This window comes from Pristiophorus japonicus, chromosome 19 (genome assembly GCF_044704955.1).
Source record: "Pristiophorus japonicus isolate sPriJap1 chromosome 19, sPriJap1.hap1, whole genome shotgun sequence".
Lineage (NCBI taxonomy): Eukaryota > Metazoa > Chordata > Chondrichthyes > Pristiophoridae > Pristiophorus > Pristiophorus japonicus.
Genome location: NC_091995.1, coordinates 1,174,443 through 1,197,757, shown reverse-complemented (window position 1 = coordinate 1,197,757; position 23,315 = coordinate 1,174,443). Strand labels below are relative to the sequence as shown.

Here is a 23,315-nt window from a genome sequence, read left to right as displayed (position 1 = left end):
AAAAGGAGTCCCTTTGACCCCTTGTGCCCGTGCTGGTTCTCAACAAGAGTATCCACCTCCACCCATTCTCCTCCCCTCAGTCCTAATTCCCCCTGTGCCCCCTCCCTGATGCACCCCTCCCCTTAGTCCCATTCGCCCATCACCCCCTCCCCAATACACCCCTCCCCTCAGTCCCTGATACACCCCTCCCCCAGTCCCATACACCTCTGTGCCTCCTCGCTGATACACCCCTCCCCTCAGTCCCCCATACACCCCTCCCCTCAGTCCCCCATACACCCCTCCCCTTAGTCTAGAGTCTCTCACACTCTCACACTCTCACACACACTCTCTCACACACACTCTCTCACACACTCTCTCACACACACTCTCTCACACACACTCTCTCACACACACTCTCTCACACACACTCTCTCACACTCACTCTCTCACACTCACTCTCTCACACTCACTCTCTCACACTCACTCTCACACACTCACTCTCTCACTCTCTCATACACTCATACTCTCACACTCTCATACTCTCATACTCTCACTCGTGGGACTTGAACCCACAACCTTCCGAAGCAGAGACAAGAGTGCTACCCCGAGCCAGTACTTGCCAGCTGCGGGGTGATAGATATCGGTGTGCAGCTTGCGTGCGCGGAAGGCGCTGGTTATTAGATGATGTAATTTGTGTTGACAGAGCCGCCCAGACTCTCACTGAGCCCCGATCCCCTGTACCTGACACCCGGCCAGGAACAGACGCTGCTGTGCGAGGTCAGTGACTACTACCCCCTGGACGTCATCGTCACGTGGATCAGAAAGACGGCCGGCAACAGCAGCGCGGAACAAATCACCAAGAGCTGGCTGAGTGGCCACCGCAGGAACCCCACAGGCACATACAACACCACGAGCTACATCACCATCAGATCCGGGCCGGGCGACCACGACACGGTCTACACCTGCCACGCCGACCACGTGTCTGTGCAGTCAGCGGTCAGGAAGAGTGTCACTCTGAAGGTGGCAGGTAACGACAACAACAACCTGTATTTATATAGCACCTTTAACGCAGCGAAACGTCCCAAGGCGCTTCACAGGAGATAAAAATTTGACACCGAGCCTTTTAAGGAGAAATTAGCGCAGATGACCAAAAGCTTGGTCAAACAGGGAGGTTTTAAGGAGCATCTTGAAGGAGGAAAGAGACAGAGAGACGAAGAGGTTGAGGGAGGGAGAGCTTGCAGCCCAGGCAGCTGAAGGCACGGCCACCGATGGTTTACGAAAGGATCATCATCGTAGGCAGTCCCTCGGAATCGAGGAAGACTTGCTTCCACTCCTGAAGTGAGTTCTTTGGTGGCTGAACAGTCCAATACGAGAACCACAGTCTCTGTCACAGGTGGGACAGATAGTTGTTGAGGGAAGGGGAGGGTGGGACTGGTTTGCCACACACTCTTTCCGCTGCCTACGCTTGATTTCTGCATGCTCTCAGCGTTGAGACTCGAGGTGCGAAAGGATATTCTTGTTTTGGAGGCAGTTCAGAGAAGGTTCACCCGGTTGATTCCGGGGATGAGGGGGTTGACTTATGAGGAAAGGTTGAGGAGGTTGGGCCTCTACTCATTGGAATTCAGAAGAATGAGAGGTGACCTTATCGAAACATATAAGATTATGAGGGGGCTTGACAAGGTGGATGCAGAGAGGATGTTTCCACTGATGGGGGAGACTAGAACTAGGGGGCATGGTCTTAGAATAAGGGGCCGCCCATTTAAAACTGAGATGAGGAGGAATTTCTTCTCTCAGAGGGTTGTAAATCTGTGGAATTCACTGCCTCAGAGAGCTGTGGAAGCCGGGACATTGAATAAATTTAAGACAGAGATAGACAGTTTCTTATCCGATAAGGGAATAAGGGGATAAGGGAGCGGGCAGGGAAGTGGAGCTGAGTCCATGATCGGATCAGCCATGATCGTATTAAATGACGGAGCAGGCTCGAGGGGCCGTATGGCCTACTCCTGCTCCTATTTCTTATGTTCATATGAGCGATTATAATCAGGGATGCTCAGGAGGGCAGAATTAGAGGAGCGCAGATATCTCGGAGTGGGGGGGGGGGGGGGGCGCAGTTGTGGGGCTGGAGGAGGTTACAGAGATAGGGTGGGGTGAGGGCCATGGAGGGGTTTGTAAACTAGGATGGAGAATTTTGAAATCGAGGCGTTGCTTAACCGGGAGCCAATGAGGGTCGGGGAGCACAGAGGGTGATGGGTGAGCGGGACTCGGTGTGAGTTAGGACAAGGGGCAGCCGAGTTTTGGATCACCTCTATTTACGGAGGGTAGAATGTGGGAGGCCAGCCAGGAGTGCGTTGGAATACTCAAGTCTACAGGTAACAAAAGCATGGATGAGGGTTTCAACAGCGAATGAGCTGAGGCAGGGGCGGAGCTGGGCGATATTCCAGGAGGTGGAAATAGGCGGTCTTAGTTATGCTGTGGATATGTGGCCGGAAAGGTGAAACAGGAGGTAACACACTGAGTGCTTGAACGAGTGGTTGACCTGGACTCGATTTGAACTACAGAGTCCGTGGTCAAGACCCGAGGACCCACGTCACCGGTCTATGTGCAGATTAGCCGCTGCCAATCAGGCTTCGATATTCCATCGTATGCCTGCCCTGAGAGTCTCGGCATTGGGGGCGCGGGCTCGTGAGGGGATTCGCCCACCCCACGCTCCCCCCACCCCGCCTCAGCTTATTGACCCAATCTGGTGACGAGCATTTTGTACATTGCAGCAGTTTAAACAGGAGGCCTTGCCTCTGGCACCCTGATTAAAGCGAATCGCAATATCTAGCATGGACATGATGAGCTGAAAGGCCTTCTGTGCCCTCAGCAGCCATCATTCTGTGATTTGATAAGGACCCCTGTTAATAACGGGATCACCCTGTTAAAAATACTATTAGCTGCGGCTGTGTGCATTCCAGCCACATATAACAGGAGTGTTTCAATGGGACGGCCTCCTCCCTATCTCTGCAACCCCCTCCAGCCCCTACACCCCTCCCTATCTCTGTAACCTCCTCCAGCCCCCTACACCCCTCCCTATCTCTGCAACCCCCTCCAGCCCCTACACCCCTCCCTATCTCTGCAACCCCCTCCAGCCCCTACACCCCTCCCTATCTCTGCAACCCCCTCCAGCCCCTACACCCCTCCCTATCTCTGTAACCCCCTCCAGCCCTACACCACTCCCTATCTCTGTAACCCCCTCCAGCCCTACACCCCTCCCTATCTCTGCAACCCCCTCCAGCCACTACACCCCTCCCTATCTCTGTAACCCCCTCCAGCCCATACACCCCTCCCTATCTCTGTAACCCCCTCCAGCCCTACACCCCTCCCTATCTCTGCAACCCCCTCCAGCCCTACACCCCTCCCTATCTCTGTAACCCCCTCCAGCCCTACACCCCTCCCTATCTCTGCAACCCCCTCCAGCCCTACACACCTTCCTATCTCTGTAACCTCCTCCAGCCCCTACACCGCTCCCTATCTCTGTAACCTCCTCCAGCCCTACACCCCTCCCTATCTCTGCAACCTCCTCCAGCCCTTCACCCCTCCCAATCTCTGTAACCTCCTCCAGCCATACACCCCTCCCTATCTCTGTAACCTCCTCCAGCCCTACACCCCTCCCTATCTCTGCAAACCCCCCCAGCCCTACACCCCTCCCTATCTCTGTAACCTCCACCAGCCCCTACATCCCTCCATATCTCTGTAACCTCCTCCAGCCCCTATATCCCTCCCTATCTCTGTAACCTCTTCCAGCCCTACACCCCTCCATATCTCTGTAACCTCCTCCAGCCCCTACACCCCTCCCTATCTCTGTAACCTCCTCCAGCCCCTACACCCCTCCCTATCTCTGTAATCTCCACCAGCCCTACACCCCTCCCTATCTCTGTAACCTCCTCCAGCCCCTACACCCCTCCCTATCTCTGTAACCTCCTCCATCCCCTACACCCCTCCCTATCTCTGTAACCTCCTCCAGCCCTACACCTCTCCCTATCTCTGTAACCTCCTCCAGCCCCTACACTCCTCCCTATCTCTGTAACCTCCTCCAGCCGTTCAACTCTCCCAATCTCTGTAACCTCCTCCAGCCATACACCCCTCCCTATCTCTGTAACCTCCTCCAGCCCTACACCTCTCCCTATCTCTGCAAACCCTCCCAGCCCTACACCCCTCCCTATCTCTGTAACCTCCACCAGCCCCTACATCCCCCCATATCTCTGTAACCTCCTCCAGCCCCTATATCCCTCCCTATCTCTGTAACCTCTTCCAGCCCTACACCCCTCCATATCTCTGTAACCTCCTCCAGCCCCTACACCCCTCCCTATCTCTGTAACCTCCTCCAGCCCCTACACCCCTCCCTATCTCTGTAATCTCCACCAGCCCTACACCCCTCCCTATCTCTGTAACCTCCTCCAGCCCCTACACCCCTCCCTATCTCTGTAACCTCCTCCATCCCCTACACCCCTCCCTATCTCTGTAACCTCCTCCAGCCCTACACCTCTCCCTATCTCTGTAACCTCCTCCAGCCGCTACACCCCTCCCTATCTCTGTAACCTCCTCCAGCCCCTACACCCCTCCCTATCTCTGTAACCTCCTCCAGCCCTACACCACTCCCTATCTCTCTGTAACCTCCTCCAGCCCCTACACTCTCCCTATCTCTCTGTAACCTCCTCCCGCCCCTACACCCCTGCCTATCTGGGAGCTGATTGCTGGGCAGAGTGTGGATTTTGGCCGAGTGGATGATTAGTTCGAGGGGTGTTACTCTGAGAAGCAGCTGATTCTGTAAGGAGCGGATGACATGCAAATTGGCCCCCAGACCTACCCCGATACATCCACACCTGGCATCACGGGACACGGGAACAAAAGCCATAGGAGCAGGAATTGGCCATTTGGCCCCTCGAGCCTGCTCCATCATTCAATAAGATCATGGCTGATCTGATCTTGGCCTCAACTCTACTTCCGTGCCCGCTCACCATAACCTTCAACTCTCCTATCGTTCAAAAATCTGTTAAAAGGCAATGCTGACACTGACAATGGCGAGACTCTCCAAATCGGGTTCTGGACCCAGGAGGATTCTTGCTGAAAAGTTACAAGATTATGAGGGGGCTTGACAAGTTGGATGCAGAGAGGATGTTTCCACTGATGGGGGAGACTAGAACTAGGGGGCATAATCTTAGAATAAGAGGCCGCCCATTTAAAACTGAGATGAGAAGAAATTCTCTCCGAGAGTTGTAAATCTGTAGAATTCGCTGTCTGAGAGCTGTGGAAGCTGGGACATTGAATAAATTTAAGACAGAAATAGACAGTTTTGTAACTGATAAGGGATTAAGAGGTTATGGGGAGTGGGCAGAGAAGTGAAGCTGAGTCTATGATTGGATCAGCCATGATGGTATTAAATGGCGGAGCAGGCTCGAGGGGCCGTATGGCCGACTCCTGCTCCTATTTCTGATGTTCTTATGTTAAGATTAGGATATAGCTGACGGGCACAAGTGCCGGGACCAAAAGGTCAGTAACAGGGTTTCTCCATCTCCCTGCAGGAGCTGCTGGTCCTACCATCGAAGATGCGATTGGGATGTTTATTTGTGCCTTTATCCTGTACGGAATACTGAAACTGTTATGCTGGTTACTTGCTGCCAAAGGTAATCACCTCACTCGCATGCGCTTTAAACTGCTTTGCCGATTAGTCTATAAGTGCTTTCTGTTCTGCAGTGGCTCAGTGGGCAGCACCCTCGCCGCTGGTTGTGGGTTCAAGTCCCACACTCCAGGGACTTGAGTACATAAACCTAGGCTGACACTCCCAGTGCAGTGCTGAAGGAGCGGCGCACTGTCGCAGGGGCAGTACTGAGGGAGTGTCGCACTGTCGGAGGGGCAGTACTGAGGGAGTGTTGCACTGTCGGAGGGGCAGTACTGAGGGAGTGTTGCACTGTCGGAGGGGCAGTACTGAGGGAGAGTCGTACTGTCAGAGGGGCAGTGCTGAGGGAGTGCTGAGGGAGCGCCGCACTGTTGGAGGGGTGGTACTGAGGGAGTGCCGCACTGTCGAAGGGGCAGTGCTGAGGGAGCGGCGCACTGTCGGAGGGGCAGGACTGAGGGTGTGCCGCACTGTCGGAGGTGCTGTCTTTCAGATGAGATGTTAAACCTTTCTCAAGTGGACGTAAAAGACCCCGTGGCACTATTTTGTAGAAGAGCAGGGAAGTTATCCCCAGTGTCCTGGGGCCAATGTTTATCCCTCAATTAACATCATTAAATAACGAACAGATTATCTGGTCATTATCACTTTGCTGTTTGTGGGAGCTTGCTGTGCACAATTTCAACAGGGCCTGCACTTCGAAAGTACTTCAATGCTTGTTTGGGACGTCCCGAGGTCGTCGGTGGGGATGTTGCACTTTATCAGGGAGACTTTGAGGGTGTCCTTGAAACGTTTCCTCTACCCATCTGGGGATAGCTTGCCGTATAGGAGTTCCGAGTAGAGCGCTTGCTTTGCTTTGTCGCGCGCTCTTTCATCGGACCACGGCAGCACAGCGAGCCCTCGGTTCTGACCAGGAGTCTGCAGAGCGGACAGGGAGACGATGGTTGCACAGGTGGTTCTATTGTTTCTCCGTCCCGGAGCACGGAACAGGCTGGGGATCGTTCAGTCCCTCCGTGGCCTCGCCCCTCCCTATCCCTGTAACCTCCTCCAGCCCTACAACCCTCCCTATCGGTGTAACCTCCTCCAGCACTACAACCCTCCCTATCTCTGTAACCTCCTCCAGCCCCTACATCCGTCCCTATCCCTGTAACCTCCTCCAGCCCTACACCCCTCCCTATCCCTGTAATCCTCCTCCAGCCCCACACCCCTCCCTATCTCTGTAACCTCCTCCAGCCCCACACCCCTCCCTATCTCTGTAACCTCCTCCAGCCCTACAACCCTCCCTATCTCTGTAACCTCCTCCAGCCCCTACACCCCTCCCTATCTCTGTAACCTCCTCCAGCCCTACACTCCTCCCTATCTCTGTAACCTCCTCCAGCCCTACAACCCTCCCTATCTCTGTAACCTCCTCCAGCACTACAACCCTCCCTATCTCTCTAACCTCCAGCCTCTACAACTCTCCCTATCTCTGCAATCCCCTCCAGCCCCTACACCCCTCCCTATTTCTGTACCCTCCTCCTGCCCCACAAACCTCCCTGTCCCTGTAACCTCCTCCAGCCCTACAACCCTCCCTATCTCTGTAACCTCCTCCAGTCCGTACACCCTTCCCTATCTCTGTAACTTCCTCCAGCCCTACAACCCTCCGAGATCTCTACTCTCCTCCAATTCTGTCCTCTTGAACATCCCTGATTTTAATCGCTGCACCGTTGGTTGGCGTGCCTTCAGTTGCTGAGGCCACATGCCATGGAATTCCCTCCCTAAACCTTTCCACCTCTCGATCCTCCGTTAAGCTGCTCCATAAAGCCCCTCGAGGAGGAGCGGGGATGGGGGGGTGTAAATTTCATTAGTCGCCGCCTCTGTCTGATGGGCGGTAATGGAGGCAGAAATAATTTCTGGGCGTGTGGCCAGCTCCCAGCTCCCCGCCGGGACATCCGGTGCTGGGAATACGGTGGGGTGGGGGGGTGCGTGGAGCAGTACCACCCGGGAGAGGCGAGTCGGTGTGCAACACCCCCTGGTTGTGACACTGCTCTGATATTTGATTTCTGGAGGTCCGCCTGGGAAAGCGGGCGGTCCGAGCTGTACCGAAAGGGAAGGAAGGCCCACCCGAGGTAAGTGTAATTCTTTTTATTGTTTGCAATTTATGTTTATGTGGCGTCAGTAAGGTATTGGGAATGTTGTTTTTTGCCGATTTTCTTTTTCCCCAGGGAAGCCTCCCTGGGCGCTCGGAGGCTGAATCTTTAGCTCGGGATCTTCCCATGCTCAGCCGGCCTAGCCCCCTCAGAGGTGTGGAACGCCTCCCTTAGCGCCCCGCCCCGCCCCACACTCGGGGCCCAATTTTGTGGCTGAAGACGCAAACCATTTCCCGGCGCTAGATTTACCGCCCCGCCACCAGTACCGCTTCAAAACGGGCGGTAATGTATTTCCGGCCCTCCGACTTTGGCCAGACTTCTGGTCATCGGTCCCAGTATCTCCATATGTGCTGTGTCTGATTGTGCTGCTGGGAGGTGCCTTGGGGCAGTTTCGATGGCACAGAGATCCCTGTTTCTTCTTCCCGCGGGCATTCGACTAAAAGTAAAGTAAAGATGCACACTTCATCATCATCATCATCATCATAGGCGGTTCCTCGGAATCGCGGAAGACTTGCTTCCACTCTTAACATGAGTTCTTCGATGGCTGAACAGTCCAATACGAGAACCACAGTCCCTGTCACAGGTGGGACAGACAGTGGTTGAGGGAAGGGGAGGGTGGAACTGGTTTGCCGCACGCTCCTTCCGCTGCCTGCGCTTGGTTTCTCATGCTCTCGGCGACGAGACTCGAGGTGCTCAGCGCCCTCCTGGATGCACTTCCTCCACTTAGGGCGGTCTTTGGCCATGGACTCCCAGGTGTCGGTGGGGCTTTGAGGGTGTCCCTGTAACGTTTCCTCTGCCCACCTTTGGCTCATTTGCCGCGAAGGAGTTCCGAGTAGAGCGCTTTCTTTGGGAGTCTCGTGTCTGGCATTCGAACAATGTGGCCTGCCCAGCGGAGCTGATCGAGTGTGGTCAGTGCTTCGAAGCTGGGGATGTTGGCCTGGTCGAGGACGCTAACGTTGGTGCGTCTGTCCTCCCAGGGGATTTGTAGGATCTTGCGGAGACATCGTTGGTGGTATTTCTCCAGTGACTTGAAGTGCCTACTGTACATGGTCCATGTCTCTAAACCATACAGGAGGGCGGGTATCACTACAGCCCTGTAGACCATGAGCTTGGTGGTAGTTTTGCACACTTACCTTTTGGTCGAACGCCTGCCCGAGATCCCGGATTCGAGGCCTCCTCTTCTTGCGCAACGTAGCGCGTTCATGTCGGGACTTCCGCAGGAGTCACGTGGGCCTGGGCACCCAATCACGGTAAAGTTTTCTCATTCGCAGTAATAGGAGTTTTGTAAATCCGAAACTCCTATTACTGTGAATGAGAAACACCCAAATACTACATAAAACATTAAAAAAAACACCTCACATAAATACACTATCGAAATTAAAGTTGATAGAAATGTTTTTTAAAGAAAAAAAATGCTGATGTTTAAAAAAAGTTTTAATTATGGTTAAAAATAAATGCAACGTAGTGGGCAGGATTTTTAAAAATGTGTGTTTTTAAAATGTAATTTAATTGTATTTTGTATGTTTTAAACTCTTACACCTGTAACAGGCGGCTATACGCCTGCTTTTATCAGGCGCAGAGTTTTAAGGACATTTGCCCGGCAAGATATGAGTAAATCCCGCAATCTTGCCCAACCGAATGTCCTCGCTCCCGAGATGTGGATGATTGTTGAGCCAGAAACTTGACAAATGGGAAAAGCTGGTTTTCAGCACATGCGCATTGTGCGTTGAAAACGACTTTTGCGATGCTTTCCCGGGTCCCTACACACGCCGTACAGACCTGGGGAGGCCGGGATTTCTGGGCCGTCAGCTTCAAAGCGGTGTATGTTGTTGAGAGAAGGGATCACATCTGAAAATCACCACTGTTTCTTTTCTCTCCAACAGTTTATCCTCTTGTATTTGGCTCAATGGAAGAAACCAAGGTAAAAGATCGACACAAGCTCCAAATATTTCCATTAACTGAGGCAGCAGGTCGGGCAGTCAGGGCTAACAGTAGCTCCCTCCAACTCGCCGTTTGGAGAGAAGGGAGCAGAGATGGTGTGGGGCGATCCTTCTGGTTGGGGCAGTTCTTAGAGCATAAGAACATCAGAAATAGGAGCAGGAGTAGGCCATATGGCCCCTCGAGCCTGCTCCGCCATTTAATACGAACATGGCTGATCTGATCATGGACTCAGCTCCACTTCCCTGCCCGCTCCCCATAACCCCTTATTCCCTTATCGGTTAAGAAACTGTCTATTTCTGTTTTAAATTTATTCAATGACCCAGCTTCCACAGCTCTCTGGAGCAGCGAATTCCACAGATTTACAACCCTCCGAGAAAGTAAATTTCTCCTCATCTCAGTTTTAAATGGGTGGCCCCTTATTCTAAGATCATGCCCCTTAGCTCTAGTCTCCCCCATCAGTGGAAACATCCTCTCTGCATCCACCTTGTCAAGCCCCCTCATAATCTTACACGTTTCGATAAGATTTACCACCCTCTGAGTGAAAAAGTTTCTCCTCATCTCAGTCTTAAATGGCCGACCCCTTATTCTGAGACTGTGACCCCTGTGGTTCTGACTGGGTCAGAATCAACTGGTTGGATAGTCAGTCACTGTCAAGATGCCCACATGAACAGTAACCATCTGGGTAAGGGGTCGACCGTGCTTGTGGAGCCCACAATGAAATCATTGCCTTCATAAGAATATAAGAAATAGGAGCAGGAGTAGGCCATACGGCCCCTGGAGCCTGCTCCGCCATTTAATACAATCATTGCTGATCCGATCATAGACTCAGCTCCACTTCTCTGCCCGCTCCCCATAACCTCTTATTCCCTTACCATTTAAGAAAATATCTATTTCGGTCTTAAATTTATTCAATGTCCCGGCTTCCACAGCTCTCCGAGGCAGCAAATTCCACAGATTTACAATCCTCTGAGAGAAGAAATTCCTCCTCATCTCAGTTTTAAATGGGCAGCCCCTTATTATAAGATTATGCCCCCTAGTTCTAGTCTCCCCCATCAGTGGAAACATCCTCTCTGCATCCATCTCATAATCTTATATGTTTTGATAAGATCACCTCTCATTCTTCTGAATTACAATGAGTAGAGGCCCAACCGACTCAACCTTTCCTCATAATCAACCCCCTAATCTCCAGAATCAACCAAGTGAACCTTCTCTGAAACATAGAAACATAAAAACATAGAAAATAGGTGCAGGAGTAGGCCATTCGGCCCTTCGAGCCTGCACCGCCATTCAATAAGATCATGGTTGATCATTCCCTCAGTACCCCTTTCCTGCTTTCTCTCCATATCCCTTGATCCCCTTAGCCGTAAACGCCATATCTAACTCCCTCTTGAATATATCCAATGAACTGGCATCAACAACTCTCTGCGGTAGGGAATTCCACAGGTTAACAACTCTGAGTGAAGAAGTGTCTCCTCATCTCAGTCCTAAATAGCTTACCCCTTATCCTAAGACTATGTCCACTGGTTCTGGACTTCCCCAATATCAGAAACATTCTTCCTGTATCTAACCTGTCCAGTCCCGTCAAAATTTTATATGTTGCTATGAGACCCCCTCTCATCCTTCTAAACTCCAATGAATACAGGCCCAGTTGATCCAGTCTCTCCTCATATGTCAGTCCTACCATCCCTGGAATCAGTATGGTGAACCTTTGCTCCCTCAATAGCAAGAAATCCGATTAGGAGACCAAAACTGAACACAATATTCCAGGTGAGGGCTCACCAAGGCCCTGTACAACTGCAGTAAGACCTCCCTGCTCCTATACTCAAATCCTCTCACTATGAAGGCCAACATACCATTTGCCGCCTTCACCGCCTGCTGTACCTGCATGCCAACTTTCAATGACTGATGTACCATGACACCCAGGTCTCGTTGCACCTCCCCTTTTCCTAATCTGCCATCTTCAGATAATATTCTGCCTTCGTGTTTTTGCTACCAAAGTGGATAACCTCACATTTATCCACATTATACTGCATCAGCCACACGTTTGTCCATTCACCTAACCTGTCTAAGTCACCCTGCAGCCTCTTCGCGTCCTCCTCACAGCTCACACCGCCACCCAGTTTAGTGTCATCTGCAAACTTGGAGATATTACACTCAATTCCCTCATCCAAATCATTAATGTATATTGTAAATAGCTGGGGTCCCAGCACTGAGCTCTGCGGCACTCCACTAGTCACTACCTGTCATTCTGAAAAGGAGCCGTTTATCCCGACTCTCTGCTTCCTGTCTGCCAACCAGTTCTCTATCCATGTCAGTACATTACCCCCAATGCCATGTACTTTAATTTTGCACACCAGTCTCTTGTGTGTGACCTTGTCAAAAGCCTTTTGAAAGTCCAAATACACCACATCCATTGGTTCTCCCTTGTCCAGTCTACTAGTTACATTCTCAAATAATTCTAGAAGATTTGTCAAGCATGATTTCCCTTTCATAAATCCATGCTGACTTGGACCGATCCCGTCACTGCTTTCCAAATGTGCTGCGATTTCATCTTTAATAATTGATTCCAATATTTTTCCCCACTACTGATGTCAGACTAACTGGTCTATAATTACCCGTTTTCTCTCTCCCTCCTTTCTTAAAAAGTGATGTTACATTAGCTACCCTCCAGTCCATAGGAACTGATCCAGAGTTGATAGACTGTTGGAAAATGATCACCAATGCATCCACTATTTCTAGGGCTACTTCCTTAAGTACTCTGGGATGCAGACTATCAGGCCCCGGGGATTTATCGGCCTTCAATCCTATCAATTTCCCGAACACAATTTCCCACCTAATAAGGATTTCCTTCAGTTCCTCCTTCTCACCTCCAAAGCAAGTAAAAGGGAGAAATTGGGTTAGCAAGAGACTGGTGTGTCTGCTTTACTCTCAGGTCAAGGTGCAGCAAGTGGAAATGGACTCTTAGTCTCAGGCAGAGAGGTCAAACACTGTCTGTTACTTGTCACTACATTCTGGTCTTTTCTTCCCTCTCTATTCCAGGGGAAAAGTGAATAAACCCTTGGACTGCGGTCAGTGAGGAGCTGAAGCATTGACGGTACGTATAAGCTGAGAATCCCTCCCGTCTCCAGTGCATGATGTAAGCCCCTGTTACCATTCACCTCTCCATTTCACAGTCAGTAAATGGCAGGCGTTGCTCCACAGACCATCTGTCTACACCGTGACACCAAGCTGTGGCGAGTACCATCACTTGACAAACTGCGCTGCCTCCCCATTACCTAGATTTCCAGTTCCAATTTCACAAGAGAGAGGGGCAGAGAGAGCGGGGGGGAGGGGGGGTGGGGCAGTAGGCTGAGAGAGCGAGAGAGGGGCAGAGAGAGCGGGGGGGAGGGGGGTGGGGCGGTAGACTGAGACAGCGTGAGAGAGCGACAGAGGGGCAGAGAGAGAGAGAGAGAGAGAGAGAGAGCGGGGGGGAGGGAGGGGGGTGTGGGGCGGTAGACTGAGACAGCATGAGAGAGAGAGAGGGGCAGAGAGAGAGAGAGAGCGAGAGAGGGGCAGAGAGAGAGAGAGCGAGAGAGGGGCAGAGAGAGAGAGAGCGAGAGAGGGGCAGAGAGAGAGAGAGGGAGGGGGCAGAGAGCAAGAGAGGGACAGAGAGGGAGAATGAGAGAGGGGCAGAGGGAGGGTGCGGGGCAGAGAGAGAGGGGTAGAGAAAGTGAGGCAGAGGGAGGGGCAGAGAGAGGGGTAGAGAAAGTGAGGCAGGGACAGAGAGAGGGGTAGAGAAAGTGAGGCAGAGGGAGAGTGAGCGGCAGAGAGAGAGAGAGAGAGAGCGAGGCAGAGGGAGAGTGAGTGAAAGAGAGAGAGAGGCAGAGTGAGTGAGACAGAGAGAACAAAAGAACAAAAGAAATAGGAGCAGGAGTAGGCCATACGGCCTCTCGAGCCTGCTCCGCCATTTAATACGATCATAGCTGATCTGATCATGGACTCAGCTCCACTTCCCTGCCCGCTCCCCATAATCCCTTAGCGTTTAAGAAATTGTCTATCTCTGTCTTAAATTTATTCAATGTCCCAGCTTCCACAGCTCTCTGAGGCAGCGAATTCCACAGATTTACAACCCTCTGAGAGAAGAAATTCCTCCTCATCTCAGTTTTAAATGGGTGACCCCTTATTCTAAGATCACCTCTCGTTCTAGTCTCCCCCATCAGTGGAAACATCCTCTCTGCATCCACCTTGTCAAGCTCCCTCATAATCTTATACGTTTCGATAAGATCACTTCTCATTCTTCTGAATTCCAATGAGTAGAGGCCCAACCTCCTCAACCATTCCTCATAAGTCAACCCCCTCATCCCCGGAATCAACCGAGTGAACCTTCTCTGAACTGCCTCCAAAGCAAGTATATCCTTTTGTAAATATGAAAACCAAAACTGCACGCAGTATTCCAGGTGTGGCCTCACCAATACATTATATAGCTGCAGTAAGACTTCCCTGCTTTTATACTCCATTCCTTTTGCAATAAAGGCCAAGATACCATTGGCCTTTCTGATCACTTGCTGTAACTGCATACTATCCTTTTGTGTTTCATGCACAAGTACCTCCAGGTCCCGCTGTACTGTGGCACTTTGCAATCTTTCTCCATTTAAATAATAACTTGCTCTTTGATTTTTTTCTGCAAATTTTTGCCCACTCACTTAGCCTGTCTTTGTCCTTTTGCAGATTTTTTGTGTCCTCCTCACACAATACTTTTCTTCCCATCTTTGTATCGTCAGAAAACTTGGCTACGTTACACTCAGTCCCTTCTTCCAAGTCGTTAATATAGATTGTAAATAGTTGGGGTCCCAGCACTGATCCCTGCGACATCCCACTAGTTACTAGTTGCCAACGAGAGAATGAACCATTTATCCTGACTCTCTGTTTTCTGTTAGTTAGCCAATCCTCTATCCATGCTAATATATTACCCCCAACCCTGTGAACTTTTATCTTGTGCAGTAACCTTTTATGTGGCACCTTGTCAGATGCCTTCTGGAAGTCCAAATACAGCACATCCACTGGTTCCCCTTTATCCACCCTGTTCATTACATCCTCAAAGAATTTCAACAAATTTGTCAAACATGACTTCCCCTTCATAAATCCATGCTGACTCTGCCTGACTGAATTTTGCTTTTCCAAATGTCCTGCTACTGCTTCTTTAATAATTGTGTAGTGTCTCTGCACCTTGTTACAAACTCACACGAGGCATGGATATATCAGACACGGTCACTCTGTGACCTTCACTTTATTCCCAGGACTAAAGAGCATTGATCCTGGGTGGGACCTCCCCTTTTATACCTGGAAGCCCAGGTGAGGAGCTCACTCCTGCAAGCTCACCCCCTGTGGTCAGGGTGTGCATTACAAGGGTACAGGTAAAGTGTACATGAGATACAGTTACATAACTATTGTCATTGCAAGATGGTGAAATACATGACAAATTGACGCCAACATTTTCCCAACCACAGATGTTGGGCTAACTGGTCTATAGTTTCCTGCTTTTTGTCTGCCTCCTTTTTTAAATAGGGGCGTTACATTTGCAGTTTTCCAATCTGCTGGGACCTCCCCAGAATCCAGGGAATTTTGGTAAATTACAATCAATGCATCCACAATCCCTGCCGCTACTTCTCTTAAGGATGCAAGCCATCAGGTCCAGGGGATTTATCTGCCTTTTGCCCCATTAGAGTACTGAGTACCACCTCCTTATTGTGATTGTGTTACGTTCCTCTCCCCCTATAGCCCCTTGACTATCCACTGTCGGAATATTATTCGTGTCCTCTACCGTAAAGACTAATACAAAATATTTGTTCAGAGTTTCTACCATCTCCATGTTCCGCATTACTAATTCCCCGGTCTCATCCTCTAAGGGACCAACATTTACTTTAGCCACTCTTTTCCTTTTTATATACCTATAGAAACTCTTGCTATCTGTTTTTATATCTTGTGCTAGTTTACTTTCATAGGCTATCTTCCCTTTCTTAATCATTTTTTTAATTGTTCTTTGCTGGCTTTTAAAAGCTACATAAAAACATAGAAACATAGAAAATAGGTGCAGGAGTAGGCCATTCGGCCCTTTGAGCCTGCACCACCATTCAATAAGATTATGGCTGATCATTTCTTCAGTATCCCTTTCCTGCTTTCTCTCCATACCCCTTGATTCCTTTGGCCGTAAGGGCCACATCTAACTCCCCTCTGTCCTCCCACTAGTTTTGGTCACTTTGTATGCCCTTGTTTTTAATTGGATACTGTCCTTTATTTCTTTAGTTAGCCACGGATGGCTATCTTTTCTCTTACACCCTTTCCTCCTCACTGTAATATATTTTTCTTGAGAGTTGTGAAATATCTCCTTAAATGTACACCACTGGAGAGGCAGAGAGAGGCAGAGACGGAGAGAGAGAGAGAGAGAGAGAGAGGCAGACAGACAGACAGACAGAGAGAGAGAGAGACAGAGAGAGAGAGAGCGAAGCCGAGCACAAGCAGAACTCGATACTAGACTGGACTTGTTGGGATGGCGGGTGTTTGGATATGAGCTTTCCAGACTGGACAAAAGAGGTTAATATCCTCAGTGTTTGGTCAACATCACTGGCTTCTACATGCAGTGAACTGCCACTTGATCCAATAAAAGACTTGTTTCTTGGTCTTGGGTAAGATAAAAGGAAGCATTAGGTAAGAACATAAGAAATAGGAGCAGGATTGGGCCATACGGCCCCTCGAGCCTAACGACTTAGGGCTGAGTATCTTATGACTGAGGGTTTAGCCAAGAACGAGAAACTGGTAAGTCTTATGACTGAGGTTTGGGTAAGAACTGGTGACCAGTAGGTGGTAGTGCTGAGGGAATTGTGTAGTGAGAGTTCTTCACTCTGTTACCAATATAATGCACTCTCTTGCTCAATCTCCCTCACCTGATGGTTACAACAGCCTGAGACATGGCTGTGTGTTTGAGAGATACTTTCGCAAGTGACTTGTGTAACGAATTATCTTTAGATTGGTGACAGTAATGATTTTTATCAATGCCTCACCCCTCACCCATATCTTCAGTCGCTTTATCAAGTAATTTGCATTAGTTGATCTCTGTAGTAGCTCACTGTGGGTCTATACTAGACCAAGCTCACTGTGGGCTGTATACTTACTGTGTGCAGAAGGGACAGTGTGAGATAGACTGAGGAATGCAGGTCTGTATGCCCCTCACCACCAAGATGTGTTCTCTGTGATCAGTGTACAGCAGTGATGTAAATAGACCAGCTTTGTTATGATGCATTCATCAACAGGTATAAGGGAATAAAGGGGTTATGGGGAGCAGGCAGGGAAGTGGAGCTGAGTCTATGATCGGATCAGCAATGATCGTATTAAATGGAGCAGGCTCGAGGGGCCGCATGGCCTACTCCTGCTCCTATTTCTTCTGTTTTTATGTTCATCGCTGGGATGGCCACATTTATTGTAGTCCCTACTTGCTCTGGAGAATGTGGTGGTGGGCCTTCTACTTGAACCTCAGTAGTAAGCAATGTTTGTTCCTTTTACAGGTCCAGCTGGAGCTGCAATGGGGCCACTCAACTCCTCAGTCCCAGCCCGATGCTTTTCTGTACAGAAGCAAGACTCACTGTATCTTGGTTTTTGTCTCTTTCCACTTGCTTGTGTGTGGCTTGGATTTATAAAACATTTACATTGGGTGCAGTTGCTTTCTGATTGGATCATGTAAATAACTCTCTGAAGATTGTGTTGAAAACTTGAAATAATTGTGATTGAAACTGCTCTGCGCCACATTGCTCTGTACTGTTTTAGGCTTAGTTGCTGAAAATTCAAAATGTTGGGAAGGCAGTTCTCCCAGTCTCTTTGTGTTAGTGACACTGTAAACACAAGTGGGAGATTCCCTCGTGTGTGTGTGTGTTTTAGTAACACTGTAAACACAGGGGGAGATTCCCTCGTGTGTGTGTGTGTTTTAGTAACACTGTAAACACAGGGGGAGATTCCCTCTGGGGGGGGTGTGTGTTAGTGACACTGTAAACACTGGGGAGATTCCCTCTGGGGGGGTTGTGTGTGTGTGTGTGTGTGTGTGTGTGTGTTAGTGACACTGTAAACACGGGGGGGAGATTCCCTCTGGGGGGTGAGTGTGTGTTAGTAACACTGTAAACACAGGGGGAGATTCCCTCTGGGGGGGTTGTGTGTGTGTGTGTGTGTGTGTGTGTCTGTGTTAGTGACACTGTAAACACGGGGGGGAGATTCCCTCTGGGGGGTGTGTGTGTGTGTGTGTGTTAGTGACACTGTAAACACTGGGAGATTCCCTCTGGGGGGGTTGTGTGTGTGTGTGTGTGTGTGTTAGTGACACTGTAAACACGGGGGGGAGATTCCCTCTGGGGGGTGAGTGTGTGTTAGTAACACTGTAAACACAGGGGGGAGATTCCCTCTGGGGGGGGTGTGTGTGTGTGTTAGTGACACTGTAAACACGGGGGGGAGATTCCCTCGGGGGGGTGGTGTGTGTGTGTGTTAGTGACACTGTAAACACAGGGGGGAGATTCCCTCGGGGGGGTGGTGTGTGTGTGTGTTAGTGACACTGTAAACACGGGGGGGGGAAGATTCCCTCTGGGGGGGTTGTGAGTGTGTGTGTGTGTGTTAGTGACACTGTAAACTCGGGGGGAGATTCCCTCGTGTGTGTGTGTGAGTGTGTTTTAGTAACACTGTAAACACGGGGGAGATTCCCTCTGGGGGGGGGGGGGTGTGTGTGTTAGTGACACTGTAAACACAGTGGGGAGATTCCCTCTGGGGGGTGTGTGTGTGTGTGTGAGTTAATGACACTGTAAATATAAAGAGCCGAGGGCCCAGGGGCAGCACGGGCCCAGCCCACACTGCGATATGTGAGCACACTGGGTCCCAGCAGCAGTGCAGGTCTCCAGCCGTCCTGGTTAACCCTTGCCAATGGATAAAGGCCGAGCTCTGTCAAGCCCCGTGTGGTGGCTGATGTGTGACGGTCACCACACGTTAAAACAATCCAGGCTCAGGCATCTTCCACCCTTCAATTGGAGTTCAGGACTGGAATATCGGGCCCTCCATTGAAACATCTGTGAACTCTCATGGAAGCAAGTCATCCTCGTTCGAGGGAGCACCTATAATGATGATGATGTTGTGTGTCTGTGTGTTCGTGACACTGTAAACATAGTGGGGGGATTTTTGTCAAGTCATTCTTTTGAGTGAAATCAGGATCAGGGACAGTTTTACTTAGAACACTGCACTATTAGTAATCCATTGGTTGGGATACCCAGAGAACATGATAATGTGCGGTATAAATACTAGCCCTCTCTTTCTTTCACTATTCTGATTGTACTGGAGGTCTCAAGCACAAGATACTTGTTGGCTACTGTCTTTAATGTTAGTAACCAGTGGTGACCAGAGACAATCCTCTCCCCCAATCAGATCTTGTACCAGCATCGATGAAGTACCCTTAAGCTGAGAGGGGGAGAGCAAGTAGGTGGCAGGGGTCGAACTGGTATTTCAGCATGCTCGCTCGCTCCTCCAACAGGCTGTCGGTGCTGGGGGTCAATTGGAGCTTTCAAGACGGAGATAGATGGATTTTTTTTAGGTAAATGTATTAAGGGATATGGATTACCCACATTATGTGGAGGCCAGCAGGCCAGGGGAGGGTTAAACAGGTAAAGTTTCAAGGTACTAAAGGCTATGCTCCGAAGCGAGGTTGCTGAGTGTCCAGAAGATGTTCATGTCGTTTTATGCTTATTTTAGATTCCCAACCTTTGCAATAATTTTTTTTTTTACGTCCCTCTTTGGTGGTTTTTAAGTCAGCTGTGGAGAAATTTCAAACATGTAAATCAAGCAACAAGAAAGTATGTTTTTAAAAAAAAAAAATAAAGGTTTGCTTCTCCCTCCACCTGTCTCTGTGTCTTGTGATCTGCAGGCGACTGGTTGCTAAGACACTCCGAAGGATTCTCACTCTTGGCAGCGCTCGGATAGGTAGGGAGAAAACTGTCATGTATGTATGCTTGGAGTTACTAGCCACCAGATGGCGCCACTGTCGGAGGTCATTGGGCTGTACGCACGTGTGCGTGGACCCAGGTATAAAAGGCAAGCCATCATGTAATGTAATCACTTTGGACCCTAATAAAGCAGAGCCAGGTTTGTATCTGTGTTAGTTTACAATATTCAGTCTATCGAGTTATTACATACATGACAAAAATTATGGCAGCAATGAAGGGCTCAGGTGTAAGAACAGTGTCCAAGGCAGGATTGTTTTGGGTGGGGGTGGTGGGGTGTTTGTGTTATATATGCAAATTGTAGATATACACTCTGTGCAGTCACTGTATAGTTGCATAAGATGGAGACTTGTTACCTGATGTACTATCAATAAGGTTTACACTGTGTATATACTATGCTGGCACCACGAGAGGGTCAACTGGTGGAGACCGGGGTTTCCTGCTCCTGTGGCAGAGACTGTCCACCAGAGGGCACTGCGGTGGGAGACCTGAGGGTCACCTGCATAGGTGTGCAGGGCCCAGTATAAAAGGCTGCCCACCATGCTTGTGCCTCACTCTGGAGTTATGAATAAAGGACCAAGGTCACCACAGTTTGAGTACAACACATTGCCTTGTGGAGTTATTCATATGTGCATTATGGGTAAGATAAAAGGAACATAAGAAATAGGAGCAGGAGTAGGCCATGTGGCCCCTCGAGCCTGCTCCGCCATTTAATACGATCATGGCTGATCTGATCATGGACTCACCTCCACTTCCCTGCCCGCTCCCCATAACCCCTTAAATCCTTATCAATTAAGCAACTGTCTATTTCTGTAGTAAATTTATTTGATATCCCAGCTTCCACAGCTTTCCGAGCCTGCGACTTCCACAGATTTACAATCCTCTGAGAAAATAAATTTCTCCTCATCTCGGTTTTAAATGGGCGGCCCCTTATTCTAAGGTTGTGCCCTCTAGTTCTAGTCTCCCCCATCAGTGGAAACATCCTCTCTGCACCCACCTTGTCAAGCCCCCCTCATAATCTTATACGTTTCGATAAGATCAGCATAACATAAAAGGAAGCATTAGGTGTAACGACAAAATACTTGGATAACAATTTTCAACCAGTATCTTATGACTGAGGGTTTAGCAAAGAGCGAGAGACCGGTAAGTCTTATGACTGAAGTTTGGGTAAGAACTGGTGACCAGTAGGTGGTAGTGCTGAGGGAATTGTGTAGTGAGAGTTCTTAACTTTATTACTTTGCACTCTCTTGCTCAATCTCCCTCGCCTGATGGTTACAACAGCCTGAGACATGGCTGTGTGTTTGAGAGATACTTTCGCAAGTGACTTGTGCAACGAATTATCTTTAGATTGGTGACAGTTTAATTCATGTATTATCTCTCTAAGTTCTCCACTACCTTGCCTTGAATAATAGGAATATAGGAAGAGGAGGAAGCCATTCAGCCCCTCAGGCCTGTTCCACCTTTCATTTAGATCACGGCTGATCTGTATCTTACATTAACCCACCTTCTTCCATAACCTTTAATATCTTACCCAATAAAACTATCAATTCGTTTTTAAATTGTCAATGGAGACCCCCAGCCTTTTGGGGGAGAGAGTTACAGATTCCCACTACCCTTTGTGTGAAGAAGTGCTTCTTGACATCACTCTGAACGGCCTCGCTCGAATTTTAAGGTTCTGCCCCCTTATTCTGGACTCCCCCCACCCCACCAGAGGAAATAGTTACTCTCTATTTACCCTATCAACTTCTTTAACTTTATTAAACACCTCAATTAGATCACCCTTTCATGTTCTATACTCAAGGGAATGTAAGCTTAGTCGATGCAATCTGTCCTCAGAATTCAACCCTCTAAGCTACGGTATAACAACATAGAAACATAGAAAATAGATGCAGGAGTAGGCCATTCGGTACCCCTTTCCTGCTTTCTCTCCATACCGCTTGATCCCTTTAGCCGTAAGGGCCACATCTAACTCCCTCTTGAATATATCCAATGAACTGGCATCAACAACTCTCTGCTGTAGGGAATTCCACAAGTTAACAACTCTCTGAGCGAAGAGATTTCTCCTCATCTCAGTCCTAAATGGCTTACCGCTTATCCTTAGATTGTGTCCCCTGGTTCTGGATTTCCCTAATATCGGGAACATTCTTCCTGCATCTAACCTGTCCAGTCTCGTCAAGAATTTTATATATTTCTATGAGATCCCCTCTTATCCTTCTAAACTCCAGTGAATACAGGCCCAGTCGATCCAGTCTCTCCTCACATGTCAGTCCTGCCATCCCGGGAATCAGTCTGGTGAACCTTCGCTGCACTCCCTCAATAGCAAGAACATCCTTCCTCAGATTAGGTGACCAAAACTGAACACAATATTCCAGGTGAGTCCTCACCAAGGCCCTGTACAACTGCAGGAAGACCTCCCTGCTCCTATACTCAAATCCCCTAGCTATGAAGGCCAACATACCATTTGCTTTCTTCACCGCCTGTTGTACCTGCATGCCAACTTTCAATGACTGATGTACCATGACACCCAGGTCTCGTTGCACCTCCCCTTTTCCTAATCTGCCACCATTCAGATAATATTCTGCCTTTGTGTTTTTGCCCTCAAAGTGGATAACCTCACATTTATCTACATTATACTGCATCTGCCATGCGTTTGCCCACTCACCTGAGCTGTCTAAGTCAACTTGCAGCCTTTTAGCATCCTCCTCACAGCTCACACCGCCACCCAGTTTAGTGTCATCTGCAAACTTGGAGATATTACACTCAATTCCCTCATCCAAATCATTAATGTATATTGTAAATAGCTGGGGTCCCAGCACTGAGCCCTGCAGCACCCCACTAGTCACTTTGTGCCATTCTGAAAAGGACCCGTTTATCCCGACTCTCTGCTTCCTGTCTGCCAACCAGTTCTCTATCCACGTCAATATAGTACCCCCAATACCATGTGCTTTAATTTTGCACACCAATCTCTTGTGTGGGACCTTGTCAAAAACCTTTTGAAAGTCCAAATACACCACATCCACTGGTTCTCCCTTGTCCACTCTACCAGTTACATCTTCAAAAAATTCTAGAAGATTTGTAAAGCAGGATTTCCCTTTCATAAATCCATGCCGACTTGGATCGATTCCGTTACTGCTTTCCAAATGTGCTGCTATTTCATCTTTAATAATTGATTCCAACATTTTCCCCACTACTGACGTAAGGCTAACCGGTCTATAATTACCTGTTTTCTCTTTCCCTCCTTTCTTAAAAAGTGGTGTTACATTAGCTACCCTCCAGTCCATAGGAACTGATCCAAAGTTGATAGACATTCGGAAAATGATCACCAATGCATCCACTATTTCTAGGGTTACTTCCTTGAGTACTCTGGGATACAGACTATCAGGCCCTGGGGATTTATCGGCCTTCAATCCCATCAATTTCCCTAACACAATTTCCCGCCTAATTAGGATTTCCTGCATCTTCGGTTCCTCCTTCTCACTAGCCCCTCGGTCCCCTAATATTTCCGGAAGGTTATTTGTGTCTTCCTTCGTGAAGAGAGAACCAAAGTATTTGTTTAACTGGTCTGCCATTTCTTTGTTACCCATTATAAATTCACCTGAATTTGACTGCAAGGGACCT

The 23,315-nt window shown here is 49.1% G+C and overlaps 1 protein-coding gene across 1 annotated transcript in view; it reads left to right on the top strand.

Moving 5' to 3' along the window:
• The window catches only part of LOC139230325 (tapasin-like), a 29,024-nt gene extending 10,865 nt beyond the window's left edge, over window positions 1-18,159 (top strand). Inside the window, exons 5-9 of the mRNA XM_070862153.1 lie at window positions 683-1,006; window positions 5,544-5,645; window positions 9,645-9,682; window positions 12,742-12,796; window positions 17,241-18,159. Coding sequence (XP_070718254.1) covers window positions 683-1,006; window positions 5,544-5,645; window positions 9,645-9,682; window positions 12,742-12,756 — 479 coding nt within the window. The 3' untranslated portion in view covers window positions 12,757-12,796; window positions 17,241-18,159. The remainder of the gene's footprint in view (window positions 1-682; window positions 1,007-5,543; window positions 5,646-9,644; window positions 9,683-12,741; window positions 12,797-17,240) is intronic.
• Window positions 18,160-23,315: the final 5,156 nt, after the last annotated feature.